Source organism: Biomphalaria glabrata, chromosome 9 (assembly GCF_947242115.1).
Source record: "Biomphalaria glabrata chromosome 9, xgBioGlab47.1, whole genome shotgun sequence".
Taxonomy (NCBI): domain Eukaryota; kingdom Metazoa; phylum Mollusca; class Gastropoda; family Planorbidae; genus Biomphalaria; species Biomphalaria glabrata.
In genome coordinates, this window is record NC_074719.1 from 1075189 (window position 1) to 1095201 (window position 20013).

General features: G+C 34.2%; 1 protein-coding gene and 1 long non-coding RNA gene across 4 annotated transcripts in view; one reads left to right on the forward strand and one right to left on the reverse strand.

The window, feature by feature from the left end:
* Positions 1–950: 950 nt before the first annotated feature.
* Positions 951–1278, forward strand: LOC129928018 (uncharacterized). The gene is made up of 3 exons (XR_008779608.1): positions 951–1074; positions 1115–1156; positions 1214–1278. It is a non-coding gene; the product is annotated as an uncharacterized LOC129928018 (long non-coding RNA).
* A 314-nt stretch (positions 1279–1592) lies between these two features.
* The window catches only part of LOC106073484 (ubiquitin carboxyl-terminal hydrolase 20-like), a 34591-nt gene continuing 16170 nt past the window's right edge, over positions 1593–20013 (reverse strand). For 2 of the 3 annotated variants that reach the window (XM_056039823.1, XM_056039821.1), the window contains exons 7-21: positions 18869–19093; positions 17869–18034; positions 16579–16673; positions 16178–16353; positions 14455–14559; positions 13929–13974; positions 10251–10362; positions 9526–9591; positions 9228–9354; positions 8883–8937; positions 8596–8701; positions 6889–6970; positions 6064–6172; positions 4105–4207; positions 1593–3411 (exon numbers count right to left, since the gene is read on the reverse strand). In XM_056039823.1, coding sequence (XP_055895798.1) covers positions 2420–3411; positions 4105–4207; positions 6064–6172; positions 6889–6970; positions 8596–8701; positions 8883–8937; positions 9228–9354; positions 9526–9591; positions 10251–10362; positions 13929–13974; positions 14455–14559; positions 16178–16353; positions 16579–16673; positions 17869–18034; positions 18869–19093 — 2565 coding nt within the window. In that variant the 3' untranslated portion in view covers positions 1593–2419. The remainder of the gene's footprint in view (positions 3412–4104; positions 4208–6063; positions 6173–6888; positions 6971–8595; positions 8702–8882; positions 8938–9227; positions 9355–9525; positions 9592–10250; positions 10363–13928; positions 13975–14454; positions 14560–16177; positions 16354–16578; positions 16674–17868; positions 18035–18868; positions 19094–20013) is intronic. The other variant, XM_056039824.1, reaches the window with a different exon arrangement.

A 20013-nucleotide genomic window follows, 5' to 3' on the forward strand; every position in this document is an offset into this window, starting at 1 on the left:
GAAGTGCTTTTTAATACGTTAGAATAGTAGAGGGGGGGGGGGGAGAATTCAGATGATATATTAAAAAGATTATAAAAACAAACTAACATACATGGTCTCATGCGACCCCTGGCCATCAGACTTCCAAAGTGATTTTGCAACTCACAGGTTGAGAACCGCTAATATAGATCGATCTAGTGTTAACCTTAGCCAATGCACTAAACCAGTCATCGTCAATAATTGTAACGATATCATTAACTTGTGGATCTATTCATCTCGTAACAACGAAATAAAAAAAACAGACACAGAAGAAACTTTCATACAGATTAATTTCTTTTATTGATCAGAGTAGGAAATTAAGCATTTGTTGTTTATATTTGGACTGATTAAAATTATGGATGTCACAAAAATGTCATAGGGTTAGTAGACAAAGCTTTTATTTCTTTTAGATTTTTTTTAGATCACATAGATCCAACCAACTGCTTCTTTCCATTACACTATGTGAATCAAAATTGAAAATACCCAGATGAATATTAGATTTTAAATTTGTAGTTTTTTTTAAATTTTATCAAGGTGAATAATTTGAGACTTAAAAGAAATATAGCATTTAGAATAAACAAAATGTCTTTTAATTTTAAATTTTGTCTTAGTACACACAAAGAAAAAGTGTCATTCAACTATCTTGTAGGTAACAGTCATGTATCTTGTATGCAACAGTCAACTATCTTGTAGGTAACAGTCATGTATCTTGTATGCAACAGTCAACTATCTTATAGGTAACAGTCATGTATCTTGTATGCAACAGTCAACTATCTTATAGGTAACAGTCATGTATCTTGTATGCAACAGTCAACTATCTTGTAGGTAACAGTCATGTATCTTGTATGCAACAGTCAACTATCTTGTAGGTAACAGTCATGTATCTTGTATGCAAGAGTCAACTATCTTGTAGGTAACAGTCAACTATTAGATGCAAACAGTTGTGTACAAAGATGATTTCACTGGATGAAATTCTGTCCTCCAAGAGCAGCTTTTAGTTGAGGAAAGACAACAATACTAATTGTATGTTGGAGGGCAGATGGATTAATGAGAGAGGTGGAAGGATGGATGAGAGAGGTGGAATGATTGATGAGAGGTGGAAAGATTGATGAGAGAGGTGGAAAGATTGATGAGAGAGGTGGAAAGATTGATGAGAGGTAGAAAGATTAATGAGAGGTGGAAGGATTGATGAGAGAGGTGGAAAGATTGATGAGAGAGGTGGAAAGATTGATGAGAGAGGTGGAAAGATTGATGAGAGAGGTGGAAAGATTAATGAGAGAGGTGGAAGGATTGATGAGAGGTGGAAAGATTGATGAGAGAGGTGGAAAGATTAATGAGAGAGGTGGAAAGATTGATGAGAGAGGTGGAAAGATTAATGAGAGAGGTGGAAGGATTGATGAGAGAGGTGGAAAGATTGATGAGAGAGGTGGAAAGATTGATGAGAGAGGTGGAAAGATTGATGAGAGAGGTGGAAAGATTGATGAGAGAGAGGTGTAAAGATTGATGAAAGAGGTGGAAAGATTAATGAGAGAGGTGGAAGGATTGATGAGAGAGGTGGAAAGATTGATGAGAGAGGTGGAAGGGTGAGAAGAGTGCATAGATCAAACAAAAAAATTATGAAGAGAAATGAAATTTTATTGGAAGAAAACATTTCATTGTTAGGTCAAAAGCATTTCAGACCATGCTTGTATACATAAAAAAAAAATAACCTTATATTTTTCCATATCAGTTGACACATTATTAATGTCATTTCTATAAAGACTAAAAAATCATAGATATTGTTTACTTGTTTGGTTGGCAGTGTTCTATTACAGTGGAACATCCATTCAAAACTAGGACATACAAGAAACTCTGCTGATAAAACAAATTAATCACATTTGTTATTTTAAAAGCTTTGCTAATAAATGTGGAATACAATATTAGAAGATTAGCTGCATCTTGCGGACAACAGTAGCTTAATTAATTTTAAGTAATTAAAGAACCGATGTCTCAAGGTTGTGAAATGCAATGTCAATATATTGAACTGTCAGTTCTTGGATTTGTCATTTGAATTAACATGTAATCACACACATATCACACATTCATGTAACCTAATTATTTACAAGTCTTAGCTGTGCCTTCATTTAGCTGCAGTTGATTGGATAAATAATTAAAAAAAAAAGCTTAACATGGTTAAAACTTGTAAAATTTTATATTTTCATTTGCACTGAAATAAAAACTCTCGATGAGATGACATTAGTTGCAAGTGGTTGGATGAAAGACAGGAAAACAGTTGTCTCAACTCCTAATATAATAAATAGCATAATAAAGCCATCACAAAAATAAATGTGTGAATGTTGTCAAAAAAGAATTGGTAACAATTGTCAAGCGTACACACGTGTCAATTAGTTTCCATGAACTTTTATAGTTTAGTTGTGTTCATTGGTTTGTTTTTTCTTGCCTTTTTCTTTCTGCCCGTAGCTGTTAGAACTGAGGGAACATCAACTGTAGCATCCAACTGAGCTACTGGTACTTCTGTAATAACAAGATCAAGTTTAGAACTAACCACAGAACTAGGTTTACTATTCAAGTGATCTACTATTGGATTCAAAGAGCCAGACAGGTCAACGATAGGCACAGGACTAACTACAGAATTAGATATACAACTTTTCTGGTCAGTAGTTTGTAGACTTGTCCACTGGGTACCGTCCAGTTTTGTTTCATGTCTCCCTGTAGGGTGCCCCATTAAACTATCTGCCAAAGAATGCACAGGTGTCAAGGTGGAATTCCTAACTACTTGTGAGACCTGACTAACACTAGGATTAGTCTCATCTGGAATACATTTGATCTTTTCTTGTTCACATCGTGTCTCCCCATGTACACTTTTATCTTGGGAAGAATCATTCGTACTTGTGGACTTATTCTCAAAGTGTAAAGATTTATTATCATTTTGCGTAACAATACCATCATCTTGTGCACATTTGTTCTGAAGCAGTAGGGACTGATCTTGAATAGATTTATTTTGCACTTGCATCGACTCCTCTTTGCTACCATCAAGTGATACAATTTTGCTGTGCACGTCTTGTTTAGCAAAGCAAACTGCATCCATTTTTTTCTCCTGTTCAAGGCACTGCGCTGCGGTACAGGGCTCAGTTATGTTGGTGGAACAAGATGAAGTAGCAGATGCCTTTATTGAGTTGTTAAGTGGAGCTGCTTTAGATGAGGCTGTATTAGGTGAGGGGGTGGGCTTGCTGGTGGACTGGGAAAGAATGAGCTCAGGACCACCTCCATAAATCTGGTGCAGGAATAACCACATAGCCTTTGATATGTTCACATATTCTGATGTGTGACGTAATGTAGGCAAAGAATTCTTGTACACAGTGATACGATGGTTGTCTATGGGACCAGGCGCAACTATTAAAGGAAAAAGAAAACAGATGATCATTTAGTTAATGAGAGAATGAAAATAAAAAAACAAAGCTAAGTTCCAAAACTAATGTTATTGTAGGCATTACAAACTACTAAAATTTTTTTTTATAAACTTAAGTGAAAAGAAAGAAATGATAAAAAAAAGAAAGCATTCAGATGAAATATATTCAAATCCTTATTTAAGAATTATAAATTCTTTCTTTATTTGAAGCAATCAAGTTATAAAAATTTCAATCAACAAACACCTGTCAGACTTCTATTCAAAATTATCATTTAAAAAAAAAAGGTCTCACATAAATTTTATAAATATACCATCACAAAGACATAAGTTTTTTTTTATGACACTGATATGTTTAAATAACAGCTAACTTTTGCTAATCCTAATTTGAAATGTTGGACTGTTGAATGAATATTCATTGTATTTTATGTACTTTTACATTGTTAACAAGTTAACAGTTTTCTTACTATTAATGTTGAAAAAAATAAATAGAATCAATTTCCTTTAGAAAAATAAGACTTTATTACAATTTAAATATAAATGTAAACAAAATGCTTTATTTTAAACTATCAGTAAAGTAACATATCTACTAGTTACAATTAGCACTGAACCTGTTTGAACCACTAGGACTATATTATTCAAGAAAAAAAAAAGTCAAAATTATCAATAATGAAACTTACTCTGGGTTCTTTTGGATACAAAAGCTTGCCATTCTTTGATCCATGCCATGCTTATAGCATACACTGCTGTTGACTGTTTTTCTTCTTCAAATTCTTTACTTAACTAGATGTACGACAAAAAAGTAAGAGGATAACTTAAATAATTTCAAAAATATTCATACAATTATCAATATATATATATATATATATATATATATATATATATATATATATAATAATAATAAAAATAAGGTTTGTCTTCAAGTTCGAAGATTAATGAGGAATGCAGTCTTTCCCGTGGCTATATATATATATATATATATATATGTTACCAGCAAAGTGGATCAAGTGACCTGCAGTTCTATGCAAGTAGTTTTGTTTATAGGCAAGATATACTGATACTGGAAATAGTTTAGCATATTTTGAAAGAATTCAGCTTTTGCTTCTTCTTTCAGAGCATTCTTCGCAGAAACTTGCCTTGGCTTCCTCCACACTGCCCTATAAATCACATGGTCTGTAAGAGGAACTTGACTACATACTACTAAAATGTTTGTTTTGTTTTGAAAAAATGTTTTACATGTCTCGGATGTTCCTTCAGAGTTGAAGATAGTTTACTTCCTAGTCCAAACCTTCCGCAAGACGATGGGGGATGGGAGCAGGCAGGGTTTGAACCCTCGACCATTGATAAATCCGAACAACAGTCCAGCGCGCAAACCGCACGACCAGGCAGCCATCCACACTCACCATTCACAAAAATTAAAAGATTTTTTTCAGACATAATTCTAAGCAGTCATTGAACTTGCTTCTAATGTAGCAGCTGGCCTATAGAGTTGATTGAATTTAGTTTTATTGTAAGATAAAGACTGCATCACAAACTAAGAGATTAGAGACAGGGTTACTACAGCGATTTAACCCCATCATGACTTGCTAATAATTGTAAAACAAAATGCAGATTAAAACTCTATGACCATATTACAAGGTCTTCAGGGCTCGCAAAGACCCTCCTTCAGGGCACAGTACCAGGAAAAGAGGAAGAGGCAGACATAGAAAGTAATGGGAAGACAACATAGAAGAATGGAAAGGACAGCCATTGAAAGAAATTCTATCCAAGACAAAAGGCACAGAGAAATGGAGAAAGATGGTCAACAGATCTTGTGTAATGTCCCAATGGTTCAACAGACTAAGGGATAGGTGAATCTGGGTTCTGATGCTTGAAATTGTTTTAGAAAAAAAAAAAAGATGTGTTGAAGCAGAGCACAATGAAAGGTTTTATGGGTTTTTTTTCCTGCACATGAAATGTTTTTTCTTTTGTTAACACACTTAGCCATGAATGTCTCTGATTTCAATCATTGAATCATTCATAAGAAATGGAACCTACCTCAATCACTACTGACTACTGCAGTAGCTCTCTGCTGCAGGAGATACTTTTTGCAATTTTAGAGCCAAACAAAACCAATTGCCTTTACTTTACCTAACTAATGTTAGGCAGCCATTAAAGTAGGGCAAATTCAGCAATGTTTAACTCTTTCTCTCCTAATTGACGATACCATCGTTGATTTGACCTCATAAAACTAATGTTAGGCAGCCATTAAAGTAGGGCAAATTCAGCGATGTTTCACTCTTTCTCTCCTAATTGACGATACCATCATTGATTTGACCTCATTAAATTAATGTTTAATTTTATAAACTTTAATTTGTGTTATATATAGAGAGCATGCATTTCCCCTTTAATTCAATGCCAAACACAACATATTATGATAACAAACGAAAACGTTAAATTTAAGTTTAATTATGACAGGGGAGTGAAATAGTAACGAGCAGAATGAAGAATTCTGTCGAAACGTGGAAAAAATAATTACGGAAAGAAAGAGTTAAAGAATCCATAATCTCTATCAAGATTCAAAACTCTAAATCAATTGGTTTGAAAGGCTAATGTGTTTCAACCGTGTGCCTGTTTGAACTCATCACAAGGTGGCCTACCTTATTAAAAGCTTCACTTTCCATGTTTTGTCTCTGATCAATCAAATCATATTCACTTTGACAGATCTGACAAGCAGACAGATGATTACACACAGGCCCTCCACCAAATCTGTAACATAAACACAAGTCATAAAGTAACAACAAACAGGCAGATAATGTATACAGATGATAAAATAAATCTAATTTCTTATAAAACACATTTTTTAACATTTTTCTGTTAAAAAAACACGCAATAGTAAAATTTTCTTATTATTAGCTATAATAAAATTCTGTTGTCTCATATTTTTTATAATAGATACCTACTAATAAAAAATAATTAATTCTTATTAAACATCATATTATTATTAATAACATGACTAGACTGACACATGAAATACATAGGATGTAATTTATCTTCTTTTTTGAAGTAACACCTGTAATATAAAAGATAAGATAATTTTACTTTTTTTTTCCCTCTACAGTGCCAGAATAAGAGATGAGAAAAAAAATTAAGTCTTGGAATGATGAAGGGCTAACACAAATTGTAATCAAACATTCAGTGATATGAACAAATGAAGTGAAGAAGACAACTGGTTAAAATTCAATCCAAGAGCTAAATCAACAAAGAGATAATGAGCAACTATTAAATGCTTTTTAGAAAATACATTTATCACCAAAGGCAGCTCCTACTTTCAAAATTGAATGAAATAAAATTCTATGATCTTGTCACACATACTATGTATCTCTACATCTCTTGTTACATGGTGTCATTCAACAAGTTTACAAATAAAACTAACTCATAATTGTTACCTGGTTTAAAACAATACAATTGAGAGAGTGAATTACCTGTTATACAAGATCTCCCACATGGACTGAGGAATTTCTTGACAAAGATTTTGTTTCATTTGAAACTTACCAGGAGGCATGCCTGATGACATAAGTAAGAAATACTGCAATCATTACCACTCATGATTAAAGATTCTGCTATTGAAAAAAACTATGAACATTATGTGTGAGTTACTTTAGTTGAAATATTACTGTTAAACTGATTCTGAATCAATGGCAAATTTAAAAAGTGCAATGCAACTCTTGGAGATCCCCATTTATGGTGGATAACTCGTTAATTGCTTTTTTTAGGTTTGTCCTGTGTTCAGAAAATAGATGATAATCTTGCAAAAAGGTTTATAATAATTTTTTTCCTCCTCTTTAGCAATGTAACATTAAAATTCTATAAACTGTTTTGATTCAAGCCCAAATTAATTTGTGTTATTTAGTTGACAACTGTGATCTTTCTAGTGTTGGCCTCCTTCAGTCGTTAGCGACTATAATTCATCTCAAACACTTTTTCATCTACTCTATTTTGGAGAGACACTCCTGTCCACAAATATCGCAGGTGAAGGTGGATTTTGCTTTGGTGGTAGAGGAGCTGGCCATTTTTCACATGGTACACTTTTCTTCCAGAGCTGAGGCCCATGTTGTTTTGTTGTCAATAGCTTTCTTGGTCACTGTGTCTCTCCAATACTGAGATCCTTACGTGAACAGGTATTTCCAGCAACTTTACAGTCCTCAGACAATGCCATCTGTGCTGGCTTGGACATGTTTGCCAGATGGAGGACAATCGCATCCCAAAAGTCATTCTCTATGGACAACTAGCGACTGGCTAAAGAAAAACTTCTGTAACAGAACCTTTAATCAGTGAACATCAATACTGACCATTGGGAAGACATAGCTCTAGACCGCACCAGACTTTCTATATGTTGTCATAAACCACCTATATACAGGGGTTGCTCTGGGTGGTTGTGGAGGTCATTGTCTAGGAGGTTGGATTGCTGATGAGCAGCTCCAAGTTCTAGTTCAGTCTTTTGACGACAGAAACACCTTAACATCTATCAGTGGGCCAATAATTTACTTTCCAAGGAGACTCTACATCTTCATAGTTAATAAAACATATTATTAAACTATATAACATATCTACACTAGACTTCATTATCAGATCAACTCAAGAAAAATAATTTAGTACATCAGCCAATACAGACTATTTATCTTCAATAGGGAAACCTTTCCTTCTCTTACAACTCTTGATTAACTCTCTCAAACTCCAGTCTCTTGACTATTGACTCTTTTAAAGCCCATTCACCAACTAACTTCAAATCTTAAACACCTCATATACCCCTACACACATTCACATGGACCTATTGACCAGGATCTCATCATCTTGGGCTAGACATGGTCAACCTTTAAAAACCAGAGGTAGAGTAAAACTCTAAATTTGTATTCAGAAATCTTTTTAAATTTTCCTCTGCTTCTATTTAGGTTACTTTATATCAACCCAACACTTTTCCATATTGCTTTCACTCTTTTGACTATTATACTGTGTTTTATTGGTTAAAGAAGTTAAAACTAAATTTAAATATCAGAATGTAAGTAAATGGGTATAACTCTACATGCTAATAACAAACACATACACATAAACAGATCAAGGTGTTTAAATTTTAGCTTATCTAATTCCCACTAAGAATTGTAGCATGTCTAAGTTTGATAACCTGTACTTACCACCATGTTTACAAAGAAAATCCCTATTACTAATTGGTCCAGGTTCAGCAAAAGTTTGAAAACGACACAGCCACTGTTTACTAATGTAGAATTTCAAAAGGCTGACCTAAAATTCAAATAAGTAAATAAACTTAAGCATTTCAGTGGAGTAAATAAAAAAAAACAACCTTGAATAACATTCTTGTGTAGTCACAGAGATTTATGGTGTATTTTATTAATACCCACTACATTACTTGGATCTTAGCATCAATCTTTTAATAATGCTATTTTTTAAAAGTCATACTTACTTCCCTTGTGTCAAACACTTTCTGCCGCAGACTTTCAATGTTTTTGTTGGATTTTCTATAAAAAAACAAACAAAAAAAAAAGAAGTTTGAACAAACAAGTGTTTGTTAAATAAATGCCAAGTGTTGTCTAAATACAAATCAAACAAATTAACAAATTTCTCAATTTTTTAAATTCCTTTTAAATAATAAGGCATAGTGGGTTATCTACATTTCACTTTGGATGGTCACTGTTGGTAATGACTATTAACCAACAAATCTTGCTCAGTAATTCTTAAAAAATTATTTGATTTTGACCTATTTGGTAAAATGTATTTTAAAAGACTGTTTTAGTTTTGCGTCACTCACCTATAAAAAAGAACATAAGCTTCACAGTTCTGTACTTGGTCTACATCAACTTCTGTAACATACTGGTCATCAAACTCGTACCACTGGTCATTCAGGTGGTTTAAACAATAAGCTGTATAGTGGCCACCTGAAAATCAAAGATAAATTTTTACAAGTTGAATCAAGGTTTTGTAATTGTACCAGAAATGAAAATTTGTAGCAGGAATTCCAAACATGAAGCTTACATTATCAGATTACAAAAAAAAATTTTTTTTTAAATTTGTAATGAATAACATCGTATTGTTACCAATTGACTTACCTCCAGCTGTACCGTGGTGACATATAATGGCTACCAAATCATACATAGTTACTTCGTCTTTACACCCTAGGGAAATGAAATCAGTGTCATGTATCAAGTCATATACATCTAAAGAGCAATGCATCCTTTGTATAATATAAAAATGAAAGTAATAAACTTAAAATAGGGCTCATCGTGTTCCATGGCTGAAAGTGGCCACAATGAAAACTAAAAACAAAATGATGTTTACAATAAACATATGAAACATCTGTTGTTTTTTAATCAGTGACATGATATGAGAGGTTGACTGCCACCAAGGAAGCAATCTGTCAAATTTCAGAAAACATTTGTAATGAAAAAAAAACAACAACCCAAATCATGTTGGGAAAGTCACCATAAAAGAATTTGGTTCTAGAGACAGAGCTACAACTTCAGGTATGGAGATCACAAAATTTGGAGAGATCTAAACAAAAAGTTTTAAAGCAGGAAAAGACTTTTAATTGGCTGTAGCACCACTGGTTGGATAGGCATAAGCCAGTTTTATATACTATGCAAAATATTTTACAATCAGAGAATTTGTAATAATCCTTTCCTTAATTTTGTCATTCTTGTTTTTACTACTTAGGAACCAGTTAGTATGAAGCCTTGGAACCATTGAGTTAACTTTATCAACAAGGTTCATAAATCTAGTTAATGTCATTTGTCTGAAGAGATGTGAAAAAAAAAACGAATATATTTAATTCTACCTCTGTGTAGATAAGGCTCCATATCCAAACCTTCCAACGGAAATGATATATAGGTTCCAATCTTGGACGAATAGAATTCATGCCTAAATCTCTTCAAATGAATGGATAAGATCTGAAAGAGTTGGTATACACTATTAGCAGCAGAAAAGTTGGCAATAACTTTAAATTCAAAGTTATAAAACATTTCACCATTCTTGTTTTTCTTTTTAGAAGTTGGTTTTTTATGTACAAGTTAAGATTGTTTAGAGTTTATTCTTATCCTATTTATGTGTAATATTTTGGTTTCATCTTCTCCTTTTAATGTGTGCAATATTTTGGTTAGGGAAAGGGTTAGACTGCAATCAGGAGAAACCCTTCTCTTCTCTGGAAAGGAAAAAGAAGATGACTCACATGAAAATGGTGTAGCACTGCTACTAAACAAGGAAGCTTTCAAAAGTCTTTTAGAATGGGAACCAGTTTCAGAACGAATAATTAGAGCCAAATTTTTGTCTAAGTTCAAAAATGTTCACATCATTATGTCTATGCTCCCCCCAACCTTGCAAGTGGTACTGACAAAAATACATTCTATGACCAACTGCAAAGTATAGTTGACAAAATACCTACAAGAGATGTTTTGATCGTCATGGGAGACTTGAATGCCAAAGTGGGAAGTGACAACAGAGAGAGAGAGAAAAATATTGGCACCCATGGACTTGGCATCACAAATGAAAATGGAGAAATGTTTGCAGACTTCTGCACATTTAATGAATTAGTGATAGGAGGCAGCATTTTCCCCCACAAAAAATGCCACAAAGTGACATGGGTTTCACCAGACAATAAAACAGAGAATCAAATCGACCACATTACCATACGGCGGAACTGGAGAAGCACATTACTAGATGTACGAAACAGAAGAGGAGCAGATATTGGCTCAGACCACCACCTAGTTGTTGCCAAACTAAAAATAAAGCTGGCCAGCAATAAAACAAAAAGAAACAAAAGGAAAAGATTTGACCTAGACAAGCTCCACAACACCCAGATTAAAAAGGAATTCCAACTATCCCTTCAAAATAGATTTGCTGTGCTACAACTAGACGAGGCCGAACAAAGCGTCGATAAATCTTGGCAAAATTTCAAAGAAATTATTACTGAAACAATGAAGTGCTAAGCCTTAACCCTAAGAAGAAAAAACAGTGGATTAGTGATGAGACATTGAAATTAATCGAAGAAAGGAAATGGGCTAAAGCTGCTGGAATTGACAACATACCACCCGAAGTCCTAAAAGAAGGAGGAAGTGAAATAGTTGACCAAATGCACAAACTAATCAACAAAATTTGGTTAACAGAAACACCTCCGGGTGAGAAGAAAAAGGGCTTGCTAATAAAAATACCAAAGAGTGGAGATCTATCACAATGTGAGAAATGGCTAGGCATCACTTTGCTGTCAGTACCAAGCAAGATTTTCAGCAGAATCCTACTAAACAGAATAAAGGGAGCATGCGATGAACACCTAAGGGAAGAACAGGCCGGATTCAGAAAAGGGAGATCTTGTGCTGACCAAATAGCTACACTCAGAATAATTGTAGAATAATGTGTCAAATGGCAATCTCCTCTCTATGCAACTTTTGTTGACTTTGAAAAAGTTTTTGATAGTGTCGACAGAGAATCTATCTGGACTGTAATGAGACATTATGGGATCCCCAATAAAATAATAACCATAATCAAGAACCTTTATGATGGTTTCACCTGCCAAGTAACCCACTGTGGCAAGCTGTCAGAGGAATTTCCAGTCACAACAGGAGTCAAACAGGGATGTCTTCTTTCACCACTCCTGTTCCTTCTAGTATTGGATTGGGTAACAAAAGAAGCCTACTCTAATGCAGGGAAAGGAATCCAATGGATTCTCACACAAAAGCTGGAATATCTGGAATTCGCTGATGACATAGCCTTATTATCACACAGACTACAGGATATGCAAGAAAAGGTCACAGCTTTAAGCAAAGTAGGAAAAAGAGTAGGCCTCAAAATAAACCACCAAAAAACTAAAGTACTTAAAGTAAACAATAAACAAACTGGAGACATAGTACTGGATTCTCAGACAATAGACCAAGTAGAATATTTTATATACCTTGGGAGTGTAGTCAGTATATCAGGTGGAACAGATGAAGACATTAAACGCTGTATAAATCTAGCGCGTCAGACTTTTACACAACTAAAACCAACCTGGAAATCTCCTTACATCTCAAACAAGACTAAACTAAGAATCTTTAACTCCAATGTCAAGGCTGTCCTACTGTATGGTTCTGAAACATGGAGAACAACTGAAGCCACAACAAAAAAAATACAAACCTTCATCAACAGATGCCTGAGAAATATCCTAAAAATACACTGGTATGACAAAGTAGAAAACACCAAACTGTGGGAGATGAGTGGGCAGAAAAATATAGAAGTGCAGATCTTAGGAAGTGGAGATGGATTGGTCACACCCTTAGAAAAGATACCAGCAACAGAGCTAGACAAGCCTTAGAGTATAACCCCCAGGGAACAAGACACAGAGGAAGACCAAAAAGAACATGGCGACGCAGTGTACTTGAAGAAGCAGAGAAGACCGGGAAGAGCTGGGACACCATCAAAAAGCTAGCAAGAGACCGTGGAGAGTGGCGTGTTTTTGTCGAGGCCCTATGTTCCATGAGGAACTCAAAGGAGTGATGAATATTTTGGTTGATTTGTCAGTGATGAAGCCTAAATAGGACATAATTATCTTCTCTTTTGAAGCTACATTTCTGTATTAAGATAAGTGAACAAGGCAATATTGAAATAAAGATATAACACTAACAGATTTCAATGAAATTGATAAGTTGACTAAATGTATAAGTTCCATTTTTTTTTACTTTAAAGATTTTACTACTGACAGAAAATGTTACTGGTAACTGAGAGATAATATTACTGGTAAAGTGATATAACATAAACATAGACTGCACCTGTGAACATGTTTGGTCCCAATTAATAAAAATAATAATAATCTGTAGGCTGCTTAGTGAATCACAAAGGTTCTCAGAATATTAATAGCAAGAGAACTTATCCCTGAGGTGTTAGTTGCAAAATTTGAGTCCAGTTGTATAGTTCAAATGTGAACTCTGCTACATACTGTACTTCATTAATATAATTCTTTGCGTGGATTTCTTGTTCTATTCATCAATATAGTGTATTCATGTAAGGAAGCGGTTCTCAACCTTTTATGCTCGGCGACCCCTTTTTACAATCCACCGCTCTGCCGCGACCCCCCCACACACACACACATACAGCAATAGATGCATAGACAATAACAATCCATTTTTTCGATGGTCTTTGGTGACCCCTGGTAAATCGTCAATCGCCCCCCAAGGGGGTCGCGACCCACAGGTTGAGAACCCCTTATGTAAGGATTGCTTTGTGTATACTAACTAATTCTGAGATTCCGGTTGTATTATTAAAGTCTAATTATTATTCATTGGATTACAGGTAAGTGAATTCTTAAAGGATAATCCCTGGATTATGAGTGAGAAATAACTCATTTGTAGTCATGACACAAGATTATATACTAATGGCAATGCCTTAGATTCCGAAGATTAAGGATCAGTCACATGACTACACAAAACAAGATAATAGACAATGTTAGAGTAACATACAGGTGCTGGCATTAAAATTACAATCCACTTACTTCTGGCAGTTTCAATACTTTGGAATATTTCAAACCATTTCGTAACCTGTGACAGAACAGTGGTGGATATTATAAACATTAAAAGGTGGTACATAAATCAGAGTAAACTCTAAAAAATATAACACATCACAAACTACACCAAGCATTCAATACTGTCCTGTCGAAATGGTAGTATTATTACTCAATTAGCATTGGTCATCCCTAATCTAAAATTAATCCATCATTTCTCCACTACTAAAACTTAAAAATCTTTTTTTAAGTGAAGACTGAAATTGGTAAAGCTTTTATAAAATTAAATAATTTTAGAAATGTTTCAAATCACAGTGAGGACACTGCAGTCTATAAGGCTAAACAAAGAAATGTGCTTCTGTTCTAAATGTATTTTTTTTTAACCAATCTCAATTAGCTCAGAAGATGTGCTTGACTTTTACAAGTTTTTTTTTTTTTACAAGTTGGAACCAATATGTTGAACTATTTTTTACTGCTAATTTTTTTTCTCCCTTTTGTAAGTAAATATATCTCTTACTTTTTACATTTCTCACAACTGTACATGTTATCTCCCTTGAGCTCATCGGCAGAGAAAAAAGCCAGGAGACAATGCTGTAGTGTTATAGTTGGTCCAATGATCCAGCTAGTGGAAAAACACAAAACTTTAATGAACTAGATATTCTTGAGTAAATTGTTCTATTTTGTATGTATAGTTTAGAGAGTTTAAATTGACATTCTATACTATCATTTTAATTTGCTTTATTTATAATTTGACAAATATCTCTGAGGGATGTTCCACTTCTTGAAGGATCTCACAATTTCATCAGTTCTCTTTCAGTATTGAAGATTACAAAAAATCTCATGGGGGCAAAGTCTTGTAAGGGGCATGTTTTAAAAACATTGACAGCTGATTTCAATAAAACTTCCCAGCAACATTGCTCGTGTGACAAGAAGCAATATGATGATGAAGACTTTTGATACCCTTGTGGTGACTTATGACTTCAACTAGTTAAGTTAACAACAGGATAGCCAAAGCAAAAGGCACCATGTCACGGCTGCAGAAAAGAGTGCGGGACAATACCTTGCTGACAAGTCTACCAGACCTGTGTGATTAGCACTATGCTATACGGAAGTGAAACATGGTGAACTACTCATGGCAGGAAAAAAAGCTAAATATCTGATACCTAAAGGCGGATCTTTAAAATAAGGTGGCAAGATAAAATAACCAATGAGGAAGTGCTATGAAGAGCAGGGTGCCAGGGCATCCATTGAGTCATCAGCAGAAAACGCCTTGGCTGGCTTGGTTATGTTCATAGAATGCCACTATTTGACTTCCACAAGACACTCTGTATGGTGATCTAACGGAAGGAAGAAGAGCCGCTAGTCGTCCACTTTTACCGTATACGGATGTATGCAAATGCGACATCAAGCAGCTTGGAAAAAGTGGCACTGGATAGATCAAAATGGAAAGCGAGCTTTATAGGAAGGGCCCCGGCTTGCAGATGCCAACTACAACAGTAGTAGAGAGAAGGGTGAAAGTGCAATGGTGCCTGGTGATTACAGATGCCCAACCTGTGACAGCAGCTGTGTATCAAGGATTCGCCTCTTTAGTCACACAAGAAGTTGCAAAGGGAGAAGATACTCTCTAAAGACATAAAATACCACAGAGTTAAGTCTGTGTATCACTTTCTAGGAATTTGTCAACTTTACTGACATTGTGTCTCTGGAAGTCCTAGGTCTTCATTCACACTGCTTATCATTACAGCTGAAATGACCAGTACTGAACCCAAAGAACCAGTCTGTGACAGTTATTTTAGATGTAGCACCACACCTGTAAACATTTTTTCAGCTCCTCTCCAATAAAATGTAGATGGAACAAAAGCAAATGGAAAATTATACATTTAAATTTACTAGCAACAGCACTGATGGTGGGAATATACATTTTAAATCTGGAAACATGCAGCAGCACAATGCAGCAGGACAATGCAGCAGAACAATGCTGCACTCCAGAGAGTCGTCAAAAGATGAAGTCTAGGTGGAAGTGGAGCGCATGATTCATGATTGTAATTAATGAAAGAAAAATATAGCCCATGATAATTTGATAAGATTATTTTATATCAATCATTTCTAGAACTTTATGTATGCCAATAACAACACTGGATGCATTATCAATACAAAACTGACTCATTGTGTTTACATTAACTTTAGCAACTGCCAAATATCATGGACATCAATGGACTTTATAAAGAGCCTGTGCTCACCTTTTCATCCATGAATAAATCCAAGACAGCCAACCTTGATGGACCTCTGCACAAGTTCCACCTTTCGGAGGTACTACCCCTGTAGCAGCAGGATAGCCTGCATGTAGCATGCTTAGGTGGTCTTTGTTAGGTATGGGTAAACTTAAATCTTGGAATGTTTCTTTTGTTGTGGACACCTAGAAACAAATGTAGTAGACAGTAGACACAAAACATAGACACATCTATTCATAATAAAAAATTTAAAAAAAAGACTGTATGAGCTTAGTGTGTTACTTACAATAAATTACAGTGTTACAATAAGTTACTTTAAAGTGTTACAATAAGTTACTTTAAAGTGTTACAATAAGTTACTTTAAAGTGTTACAATAAGTTACTTTAAAGTGTTACAATAAGCTACTTACAGTGTTACAATTCAGGCAACGCACAGAGCTGAGAATTTTCCCATCAAATGTCTGAGAGATGATACTTTGGAATTTTTTATTTCTTGATTTACCTGCTAAATGACAGAAAATCGCATTTAGTTCAAATATTTAAAATGGCTGAGTGTGAACAACAGCAGAAATAAAAAATGACAGCAAATGGGAATTATCTTCCACATAGTGTCACTTTTCAGATTTGTAATAAATTGCATTTGCAGTCTCATAATTCAGCTACAATTCAAGAATATTTTTTATTTTAAGGTAAAAAAATGGAATTTGATATGAGTATAATGGTGTTACATTTGTAAAAAGTCACAAGAAGAAAGATTTCAGCCAAAACAGAAAAGAAACTGCTTCAAGTTCTTGATAGGCATTAAAAAAAAAATTACATTTTGAAGTTGAAGTTAAAACTAAAATCTATATGTGTCAGTGTAATTGTAATTAAATCTATAAAGAGAGAACAGTTAACCATGTGATAAACCAAGCTAACTAACATGTTTTGTAACTAACATGTTATGAAGGCTACAGTGATAACTGTTTAAAGGACAGTGGGTTCAAAGACATTCTGTTAATTTGAAACCATGTAGAAAACATAGTGGATCAAAAATAAGTCAACGAACTGTCCATAAAGTTTTTCTTCCAAAGAGGTGTTTAGACCAGAATTCAAAATTAATTGACTTAGTGATTTTTTTAGATATTCCATACAAGTCTATGGAATGTCTCATTGATGAGCTTGGGATCAAACTTAACTTGTTCTAATATTTTATTAATAAATTATGGTAGGCTAATGAATTCTTTGGTTTTGTCATAGAGCAGTCTCTTTTCATCGCCACCTCTTGTTGTATTAAAAGATAATTAAAGGTCTTTAGCACATGACATGCCCATTTAGTTACTCAAAAGATTAAAGTTATGAACTGTTACCAATATTCTGGTTGCATAGTACTGATGGAAATGTCAATCTTCTTTTTATAGGGTGACAGTGAAAAATTAAATCTTTGCAAGATAGTGGATGAAAAAAAGCATGAATTAGCTATGGCTAGTGAATGAAAAAAGCAGGAATTAGCAATGGCTATCATCTGTTTCTATATCAAGTTTGAATGAATAGGTAAGAAATATGAAACCATGCCACTGAAGAGTATGTGAAATCACAATCTAAATTACCAACTCCCTGCAATATGAATGCTCTCTGTTCAGTGCATTCTACAAGGATTTGTAATTGACAATCAATCCTAATCTGTTTTAAAATACAATCTATTAAAAGCAAATCTGAACCTGGATTCTGGTGAGATCCCATGGGTACAGTACAACTTGCCAAGTCTCTAGAGTCTCCCCCTTCCATTAGTGCTCTGTTTCCAGTAAGACTTCTATTAGATATTTCCAATTCGTTTTTTTTCTCTAGAAGATTAGCTGTCTCTTTCTTTTCTTTTGTGTTTGCAACCTTGAAATATGTTCAAAGAGAAATATAATCAAATTAGATACAAATACCAAGAGAGGAACTAAATATTGCTCTGGATGTCTCAGTGTTGCCATCTGTTGCAGCTCTATTTAGAAACTACACTAGTTTGTCACCCCCTGCCTAGGCATCAGCTGTACACATGAAAAACGTAATAAATCAGTCATAAAGACAAAAACAAACTTGATTACTTTTTTTTTATCACATCTCACACTGGCAACTGCCCTTGTGCAAACTTACACACTTCAGGTCATTCGCTCATACCATTCTAACTCACACAAGCAAGTAAAACTTTATGATATCATCAAGTTTCCCCACACTTTTATTTTTCAGCAATGCCAAAATTAAGCTTTTGTAAAATTCACAATTTTTTAAAAGGGCATTTATTTTGGATCCTATTAGTTATGTCAGCAGGTACCAAGTAAAAAAAAAAAAATATATATATGTAAATATATGTGTGTATGTGTGTGTGATTGTTAATATTTTGCTCAATTCAAAATAGGTAGTACTTTTTTATTAAAACTTAATTGAAAAAAAAAAATGTTTTTGAAATTTTAAGCTAATATTACACAAAGATAAAGGCACATTCGTTATTCCATATGCTCCTTCTTCCCTAGTGCCATGGAATGTTGCCAGAATCAGCCAAGAAAACCAATGACTTAGCAGATTTAAATCTTTAATTAGCATGTACGACTAGATTAACATGCAAGTTATCTTCTTTTTTTGAAGGATCGTCCGTTATTCATAAGATAAAAAATATACTCAAGAAAAACTAAATATAGCTTTACTTTTATAACTACTAAGAAAACAAATGTTTACCAAATCAGTGGTTGACCTTGGAGTCTCACTAGATTCCGCTAGTGGACAATGAGTCGATTCATTCCAATCTTCTGGTGTTCTGAAATGGGTTGATTCATCTTCTAGTTCATCGCTTGATCCACTTTGCTCACTATTTAAACCTGAGTCACAAGTTTCATACTCTAACTCTTCTGACTGACTACTGATAGAGTCATATGAAGGCTGTCTTGAGACGCAAGGCACAATCTAATGATAAAATGAATAGACCTCAAAATAAGATTAAATAAAGACAAACTGAAATGCAGTGTTATAATTAATGTGTATCTTTTTTATTATAGAACAGACCAAGTTTGTTATAAAGGTAGCAAGTTACATTATAGAATTTGAGGATTCTTAAATGATTTTTATAAAGATATGTGAATAAACCATACATTTAAATTGCAAATTTATTACATTTTTTTTCTGTCTACAAAAATTGATGACACATATTTTTTTTTTGGGGGGGGGGGGGGGGGGGGGGGTCATGTTTTTGGTAGTTAGATTAGACAAAAAGAAATATTTATATTTCCTGTGGAGCCTATTTCAAGAGTTTGTGTTAAAAATGCATGTATTGTTATATTTGTCTTATTTAAAAAATGTGTAGGAAAGTAAAAGTCAAAACCAACTTAAAGGACTGGACAAGACATGGTCAAGTTGCATGGTACTTTATTAAATGTACTAACTACCAACTGAACAATGCTCAATGGTATCACTGAATCACTGGCTGTACCACAAAAATACTTTTATTTATGAGTTAGCTGAATGCAGACATTAGCTAATTCAGATTATTATAATAGACATAATAATAACTAATATATTGAAATTTCACAAAAATTTTTACAGACATAAAAACACCATAAAAAACACCATGGGTTATTGCCAGTATGTTCAAGAACATCCTCTAATATTGCCACAGGCTATTCTAACACTATGTTTTCATAATAAAATGATCCTGAAAGTCTATACACTTATCACACATGATTGCCTTTAGTATGCTGGCCTCAGCCACATGTTGACCCGATAACTGCGGCCACCTCTACCTACATCATGAGCTCATTAGTATCCATGTATGGTTTGACTATTGGTATAGGTGTGATTGAAGGGCATTAAGGTGTCGATGTGGGCCT